This window comes from Lates calcarifer, linkage group LG5, assembly GCF_001640805.2.
Source record: "Lates calcarifer isolate ASB-BC8 linkage group LG5, TLL_Latcal_v3, whole genome shotgun sequence".
Lineage (NCBI taxonomy): Eukaryota > Metazoa > Chordata > Actinopteri > Centropomidae > Lates > Lates calcarifer.
In genome coordinates this window covers 15494464-15503454 of record NC_066837.1, presented here as the reverse complement: position 1 = coordinate 15503454, position 8991 = coordinate 15494464, and the positions used below count along the sequence as shown (strand labels likewise).

The following is an 8991-nucleotide window of genomic DNA, read 5'->3' as shown; positions in this document are numbered from 1 at the left end:
TTCTCTCACTCTCGTCACTTTAGTCTGCCTCACTGCCTCCTCACATGGCAGGACTTTCTCCTAGATAACACATCAGGCGCAAAAAAACCTGAGTTTAATCGATCTTTTTTCGCTTTACTTGAGCGAGGGGATGCCCTGCCTCCACTCCGAAGCGCTCGAGTCCATGGAGCCTGGCAGCGCGACTCCCGGGGCATCTCCTGCCGCTGGGACGGAGGAGGAGTCTTTCCGCAGGGAAACGGTGAGCGAGCCGCCGATGGGGAGAGGCATGGGCTGGTTCTTCTCCCCGCTGTGGAGCCCTCGCTCCAAGGCGCGTAGCAGGAGGTTTGGAGACGGTATGAGAAGCGACCAGGTGGAGGCATGGTTGGACGATCACTCTGACTTCACGAGGGCGTACTTTTTACGCAGAGCTTCAGTGTAAGATACTTTTCGCTACCACTGACCCGAGATTAGATTAGATTGCCTAAACTTGAAAAGTCACATGATTGTCTTAAAAAGTGTTTTATAGCTATAAAGTGTTATATATATATATGTGTGTGTGTGTGTGTGTGTGTGTGTGTGTGTGTGTGTGTGTGTGTATTCTCCATGTCCTAATGTGTGCTTTCCCAGCAAATTAGTCATATAATCTGTCTTTTCTGTCTGATTTCAGGGTCAGTGGTCCACAGGTAGAGATGTCTCCTCTGCCCAGGTTTCCCAGGAGCAGCTCTGATCACTCTGACCTGCTTATGAAAGCTTGTCATCGCAGAGCTTCATCTCCACTGACCAGCTCGCACCTGAACATCTCATCTTTAACAGACAGGCTCAAACCCATCGCCTCCAATCTCAGCGCCCCCGAATGGATGGATCATTACAGTCCAGATGTACTGGGCAATCACTCACCTTGCTCCCCTCGCTCCTCCCGCTTCTCCTTTTCTCCCTGTCGGCCTCTTTCTCCCATCTGTCCTTGCTCTCCCGACTTGCCCCTCTCTCCTCAACCTTTGCATCCTGCTGTTACAAAGACTGCAGCCTGTGGACAGAGATGAGGGCTGCCCATGGATGATGGAGCTCCTGAGAGGAGGCCTCAGCTGGATGGGTTCCGTAGTCGAGCTCTGCCAGGGGGCTGTCCTGCACGCTGGGGAGCTGCTGGCAGCTGAGGGCAGCTGCCTCTCTCTAGTAAAGAAAGGTTGTGGTGGAAGGAGCACCTTGGAGGAGGTGATTGCCCCGACAGCATTGGGATGCTTGAGCGAGGGCAACATCTGCAGCCGTGCCCACCTGGAGCTGCTGAGGGGTATCATGGGATGTGTACTAGCTACAGGGTCACCAATGAACCTGAAGGACACATCAGAGGTAAAAACACAAACTAACACATTAGTTGTAGTCATGACTGCATTTTGCACATTAAACCACTCTCCTATTTCCTGATGGTGACAAGTTTATCTCATTGAGTGTAGGTTAGGGAATCCCAGATGACGCCTGCCTCTAATCCTTTTAGCAACTTCTTCCACTGATTAACTTCTGATTATTGAGACGGTGATGTTCTCTACTACACTACCGTCTGTCCTTCCCTTGCACATACCCCCACATACACACACCCACACAAAGAGGGAAGACAGCAAATGTCATTAAAGGACTAACAGGAGGTGCCCACGCCACCCCTCCTTTCCCTCGCCACCAATGTGATTAGGAATCGGTGCCAGCCTCTGGCCGTTTTGGACACCAGGTAATCCCCAGTCAGCATGTGTGTTGATGGAGAGTTCCTATTAAACTTTTGGACACCAAGGTTACTGGGAAACGTGGGTATTCCTGGCCGGATGTGTCTAAAGCTGATGAACAGTACTGATCAGGTAGTTTTAGGATACAAGGATAAACCTAAGTTTGGTGAGATGTCTGTATCAAGTGTCTGATCAAAAAGTGACATTTATTATGTGCAGTGACAAGTAATTTTTTTGACCTCCTCAGGACCCGAGGTTCGACTCAGATGAAGATCAGCCATCAGGCTTTAAGATAAGAACTGTTTTGAGTGTGCCCATCAAGAACCACAGGGGAGAGGTAGCATTCTTACTTATTTTATTCAAGAAGTGTGTCTCTATGTGTTTTTGACATATTTCTGACTTGATCAGTATAAACATATATATGCTTTTATATGTATTTTTAAGTGTTTGTGAATGTTTCACCGTTTTCTTTTGTGCACAGGTGGTAGGTGTCGTGGTAATGATCAATAAGAGAAGTTTTGGAGATGGATCGGTTTCTGTTTTTACCAGCATGGATGAGAAGGTGAGGACCTGGAGGTTCTCTAATTATAAGCAAAACCACATATTAATTGTGCAAATGTTACATTTGAATGTGATTGTCCAGGTGCTGTCCAATCACATGGATGTATTGGGGATGGTCTTGGATAATGTCCAGCTGTATGAGAGCTCAAGACAGGAGGCCAAACGCAGTCAGGTAACACTATCTGGCTGTATGTATGTATGTATATGCATGTCAGGGTATACTGTATTTTGTCTATACACTGGTACACTGATGCTAACAGACTTCTATGCGTGTGTGTCAGGCCTTGATAGAGATGGCCCAGGTATTGTCAAAGGAGCATCATTCCTTTGAGGTTCTGCTGAGTAAGATGGCGGCTACCATCATGCCCTTCACACATGCTCAGTATTGCACCATCTTCATCCCCAGCGAGCAAACCTCAGTCATCGCAGATGAGGTGTGCTGTTTTGTTAGATTGCTTCAGTTGTTTATTTAGTCATGCATCACATCTTTCCATCCTCATCTCCTGTTATTCCGGTGGCTTTATTTCAGATTTCGTTCTCACGAGTGATACATCTGGAGTGTGAGGAGCTTGGATCAACCTGCCAGATCTACAGAAGGTGCTGCCTGCACTCTGTCTAAGTCCTTAATTCTACTTTTACAGAAACAAACCAAATTATATCTTCTCATGTTCTTATATTACATATTCTAAAACAGTTCCATGTCATTTTACAGGGAGCGTGACATCAGCGATATAGATCCATCATATGCCCTTCGAACTCTGGTCACTATGGAAACACTTAATATGTCGGAGAGTTGTCAAGGTTCAGTAAAGAGTCTGATCTGCTGCCCTGTTAGAAATGAGAGGTCTGAAAATGTTATTGGTAAGTCACTCCCTTATGTGGCTTTGGTCATTTTATATTAATGAATCAATGCAGTCTCAACAGTACTCATTGTACTCATGGTCTCATATGACAAACTATTATAAAGTTTGCCTGCTGCAAAACGCAGCATTAACATCAGTCATGCTTGGTAATATGAACATACTAGATGCTGTTTTGTGTTGACAACCTGGAAAGGGAAGTTAGCAGTTTGCCAGGTAGTGTGATTAAGACTGTTAGGCAGGTATTTAATTAACCCTTGAAAACCACTAGATCATGTGCTCATACAGGAGACACAGGCAGACACTTAAGCTAGTTCTACTAAGGTCCTGCTTTCTGTACCACCGCACTGATGTGTGTGTAAACATGAGATGACACAAAGACGTAAAAGATGTGAAACTTCTTTAAACTGTCTTTTCTCTGTGTCTTTATTGTTAGCGGTGTGCCAGCTGATGAACAAACGCAGCAGAGACTTAGATGACATGGAGGCCTTTAACAAATATGACGAGCGCTTACTGGAAGACCTGGCAGTGTACTGCGGCCTGGCTCTGCAGTATGCTCAGGCTGTGCAGATAACTGAGGAGCGAAGGGCCAGTATAGAGGTCACACAGGAGGTGGGAAAACTACCATAGCTCATTAGCATACTGTTCATGTATTTATCTTTGAGTCAAAGGAACCTGTGCAAAAGGTTTAAATGTCACTCTTCTCCTTGCAGGTTCTTGCCTACCACATTACCGCAGCAGAGCAGGAAATCCAGGCATTGCAGGTAATTCTTCTTCTCCTTCATCCTCCACATTCTCCCTCTTTCAATTCCTCTGACAGTCCATCTCTTTTTTTCTTCTTTCATCACTCTCCCTACACTTTTGTCATTCTGTTAGTAGTCCTGGAATCACCCCCGCAGTTTATTTCTGCAGGTCAGATTAACTGGCATGAAAGCTAATGTACCACTAATTCTCTACCAGCTTAAACCTCCTTATTAAGTGCTATCACTGCCTGCGGGTGGCAAAGGTGAGGGTAACCTGTCTCACCTAAATTAAACCTAGATGTCCTCCCATGTATGTTGTGTGGGAAGGAAGGTAGAGAAAGAAATAGTGTATTTTCAGTTGTACCTGTGGTTGGACAATTGTTTATCAGTGGCTTTTTCTTTTGTTTTTCTGTTTTCAGGAGGCCACTGTTCCTTCTGCTGAATCATTGCACATTCTAGATTTCCATTTCTCTGATTTTGGCCTGCCAGAAGACCTCACCACGCAGGCCACCATCCGTATGTTCCTGGACCTCAATTTAGTGCAGGAGTTTAACATGGATTACAAGGTAACTGACCTGTTAATAGTTACGCTTCTTGGCAACAGCAGTCTTTTTGGTAGAGAATATTTGCGCTATTGATTGGTTTCAATTAATTTTTCTGACATGCCTTAATGAAAATGGCATGCATATTCAAATTTTTTTTCAACATTTTGAGAAGGTCTGAGTTGTTATCTTTTGGCAAATTGCATGAGAAAGGAATTCAAATCATTATAAATCAAGAAACACTTGATCAGTCTTCAGTCATTTACCACCTGTTGTACATGTCTCTTTCCCTCAGAGTCTGTGCCAGTGGGTCCTGACTGTGAGGCGTGGTTATAGGAACAACGTGCCTTATCACAACTGGAACCATGCGCTAAGCACCGCACAAAGCATGTTTGCTATGCTCATGGCCACAGACCAAGCTCCAGGTCAGTGCATGCATGTGAGCATATATGACAGCTGTCATTACCAAAACTCACATATCCAAACACAGTAATATGTGTTTTCATGGAAGTATTTCCAAACAATCCTTGGAAATATTCTGGTTTCCTATACCTTTGCATGCTGACTTTTATTTTTATTAACAAAATGATATTCAAGATTAGTCTCAAATGACCAGAAAAAATGGGTATATTGAGAGATATAGACAAGAAGGCTAACTATCCATTATTGTCTGCATCAAACCACACAGGGACATAGGAGAGATAAGTTGTGCTTTAGACATACGTGCCCTGCTGATTTTTACAAAACATAGTTTTAGTGGGGCAGTGTGCTTCCCCTAAAATGGCATGGGCCTTGAAATTTTATGCATTTTGGTGACAATCCACCATGTGTAACTGAATCGGTAGCAGTTGAATTGTGTTTGTCAAGTTTGGTCCAAGTCTGGTCCGTTTTAAGTCTTAAAGTTCAGCTATTCTAAAGTTTGTGGAGGAGTCATTTGAGGACTTCCGCAGGATTTCTACAGAACAGAGCACTCTTAATTATTTGAAAGAGGATTCATTTTAGACCTTCCCAAAACCTCTTAACTGTTTTCCATGGGGATCACACAGCAGCCTAAATCTCTACTTAAGTGACCTCTGCTGTTCACTTGTTTTAGCCTGTCTCTCTACTTACACGATTAATTGCGACTCTGTCTTATAGTGCTGTGAAACCATTTAATACCATTTAATATATCTTGTTGGAATGACAATAAGTTGATAGCACACCATGGTGTTTTCTTCATTTGTTTGTCTTCATTTTAGTTATTCATGCACATTTGTGTCACAAGTGTAAAAAATTGTAGACCCATATTCATGAGTTGCTCCTGGGTAATTCAGATCTGGATGTGGCCTCATCCTGTGGGACAGAAACCAACTTTTTAATGTTTGCTTACTCACTGGAAATGGACCTTTTTGTTTTTGTGTCTTTAATGGTTAGGATGTAGATTTTACTCCTATATGTTCCAGAATATTTTGTGTAAGCTTTGACTTGACATGTACCAGTAACAACACATTCAGCCTCCAGGCCAGCCTGAATTTTTTTTTTTTTTTTTTTTTTTTTTTCAGTTTTTAAAATCCCAAACTTGGAATTACAACACACTCCTATATTCTAACTAATTTTTAACTAACTTTCTTCATTATTTCTTCCTCTATTTTACTCTCTCTATCTCTCTCTGTCAATCTCTTTCTGTTTGTATTGCAGACTATTTTTTCCCGTCTGGAGATATTAGCATTGATGATAGCCACTCTGAATCATGATCTTGACCACAGAGGGGTCAGTAACTCTTATATAGAAAGGTACATTTTTCAATACTCATGAAGTCCATTTTCCATTTCTTTTCAAATTTATATGCATGGTTATTTCTGTATAATTTATATATTCGGAATAATGAATAGAATATTTCATATTATTTTGTTGACTTTGTCAATTGTTAGTCACTGCCTTCTTATACTCAGTTAATATAATATCTATCTTCCTCTCAGGAGTCAACAGCCTTTAGCTCAACTATATGGGCACTCTTCTCTTGAGAACCACCACTACAATCTGTGCCTCTTCATCCTAAATAACACTGTAAGACCTCATCCATCCATCTTTTCATTCATTTTAACCCATCTCTCATTACTCTGTCAAACTATAAGTTTGTGTACACATTTGAGCATCAGTATGTCGGTGTGCACATACAGTATATTATCCATGCGACTCCTGTGTGCACACATATTGCCAAAGCAGAGATAAAGAGATATAGTGTTGAATGTTCCCCAGAGAAAATCTTTAAATTTAATATTCCTTTAAGTGTTCTTTGTTCTCTTGTCAATGAATTACAGTGTGAACACAGTCTTTGTTCGTATAACAGACAGCTTGTGTTTATGCTTGACTGCCTCTGAATGTATCTGGTGATCACTAAGTCTGTATGTCACCTTCTCCGTATCTCTCTCATCTCTCCCAGGGGAGTCAGATTCTCAGTGGTCTCTGTAAGGAAGACCACAGAACTGTACTGCACATGATCAAAAGGGCAATCCTCGCCACTGACCTGACCGTGTACATGGAGTAAGTTAAAACTTAAAATGTCAAAGTAGCTGTAGGCCAAGCACTGTGTAAGTCTTGTTTTAACTCACATGGCCTTGGTTTCCTGGGGGCTTTTAGGAGAAGGAGTGAGTTCTTTTCTCTCGCTAAGAAAAGCAGAGTGAGCTGGAAGAGTGAGAAACAAAGAGAGCTGTTAAGGTGAGAATTAAATATATTAAAATCAAGGACATATGATAATAGTGTGTGTGATGAATAAGTGCAGGAGTTTTTTTTTTATTTTTTAAAGCTATTCATTCACCCCACAGGTCGATGTTGATGACGGCTAGTGACCTCTCTGCAATCACAAAGCCTTGGCCTGAACAAAAAAGGGTAGATCTCACAAAATACACCCAACACTCCATCTCTCTGTTCATCACGACCTTAACCTCACTCTTCCTCCGAAACAGATTGCCAGCCTGGTTGCCATGGAGTTCTTTGCGCAAGGGGACAAAGAGAAAGAAGAGTTCAAAATCAAACCCATTGTAAGTCTTGCTAGAAGAGATTTGTCTTTTGTCTACATTTTAAATTTCAATCAAGGGTTGATTTGGATGGAGGGTGCCACTAGAAAATGTACTTACAAATCCTAAATTACTTTAAAACATCAATATTATTTATCATAGCTGTCAAGCTGTCATGTTTCTCACATTTTATATATAGTAAAATAAGAATCAAATGTATTGATATTAAGATACAGTGTAATACCTGTCACATTCCCATTATCTCCTTATTGAATTAATGTGCAAATGAATTTGTTCCTTGCTTCATTTTAGATCGTTAGGTTCAATGTAAACAAAATGTAAATGCACCATATGAGGCAACTGATCTGGCCCTCTCTCAAACAGTGCTATTTTAACTGCCAGTTTACACTCTCCTCTCACCAGGACATTATGAACAGAGAAAACAGCACTCGTCTGCCATATATGCAAGTTGAATACATTGATGAGATCTGCTATCCACTCTACAAGGTGTGTCACTGCTGCAGATACTGATGTACAGTGTGTGTGTGTGTGTGTGTGTGTGTGTGTGTGTGTGTGTGAACCATAACGTTGCCATTACAGCTCTTCTGTTGTTTTAGTCTGTGCTCTAATTGCCATTTTTCCACCTCAATCATCACACTCTTTGTCTCGGTCTCATGTTTTCCTCAGGCTGTGTCAAGACTGTTTGACACCTGCTCCCCGCTGCTGAATGGTTGTAAGAAAAACAGAGAAAACTGGCTGCATCTTGCAGAGGAGGCAGTGGAGGACAACAGCGAAAATAGTAGTAGTGTTACCTTGGAAACGCATAAAAACAATAAGGAAGAGACACAGCCAGAGGAATAGAGGACTGGACTAAAGTTGAAGACATTTAGCTTTGGAAGCAAAAAAATAATTTCAACTATACTAATTTATTAACTATATATTGACTGCCTACCAAATGTGTTAATGGGTTGCACAATAATCTTTACTAATGTAAGAAATGCTGAAAGCATTTCATGCTGCAGTATATCCAATGTAAACCCTATCAAGTCCTACATTAATCTTTTTCCCCATTTTTAAAAGATTAAGCTGTGAAAGTCTACAATATGAAACTGATCACTTCCATAACACATCTATATTTTTCTCTGTGCTGTACTGAGTTTTATGAATGCATACATATCTAGATTTACAAATACTGTAAGATTTATAAATGTTTATCCACATTTGAAAATGAAAAAAAAAAATGTTCCCACGAATTATCAAATCAGGTTCTAGCATCTTGTGATTTCTTAATCGAACTTTTGATGTACTCAGAGGTGAGATTTGTGCTGAGATTTACAAATGTGTTATTCTGTTTATAATAAGAATTATCAGGATTGATATATTCTGTTTTAATGCAGCAGTCAGAGACCAAACAACTATGAAGCATGGCCACAGGCCAGCACTGGACTGTGAGGCTTGCAGGGGATTTTTGACACTGTGCTAATGCTATTAAGTGTCCACTGTCTGGGGTCAGAATTGCTAGAGTAGCCAGAAAATCTGTAAAATTATGGATACAAATTTCCATGTCATTTCCAGATCCTGAAAATAAAAAGTCAAGGGAA

General features: G+C 41.3%; 1 protein-coding gene across 1 annotated transcript; it reads left to right on the top strand.

Moving 5' to 3' along the window:
* Positions 1-28: 28 nt before the first annotated feature.
* Positions 29-8985, top strand: pde5aa (phosphodiesterase 5A, cGMP-specific, a). The gene is given in 21 exon segments (XM_051070279.1): positions 29-414; positions 647-1010; positions 1012-1323; positions 1936-2025; positions 2170-2250; positions 2332-2421; positions 2531-2682; positions 2775-2846; positions 2962-3110; positions 3546-3721; positions 3823-3873; positions 4272-4418; positions 4690-4811; positions 6065-6166; positions 6353-6440; positions 6817-6917; positions 7014-7091; positions 7199-7262; positions 7340-7414; positions 7814-7897; positions 8078-8985. Coding segments are annotated over 21 exon segments (2856 nt in total). The 5' UTR covers positions 29-130; the 3' UTR covers positions 8252-8985.
* The last annotated feature ends 6 nt before the right edge of the window (positions 8986-8991 follow it).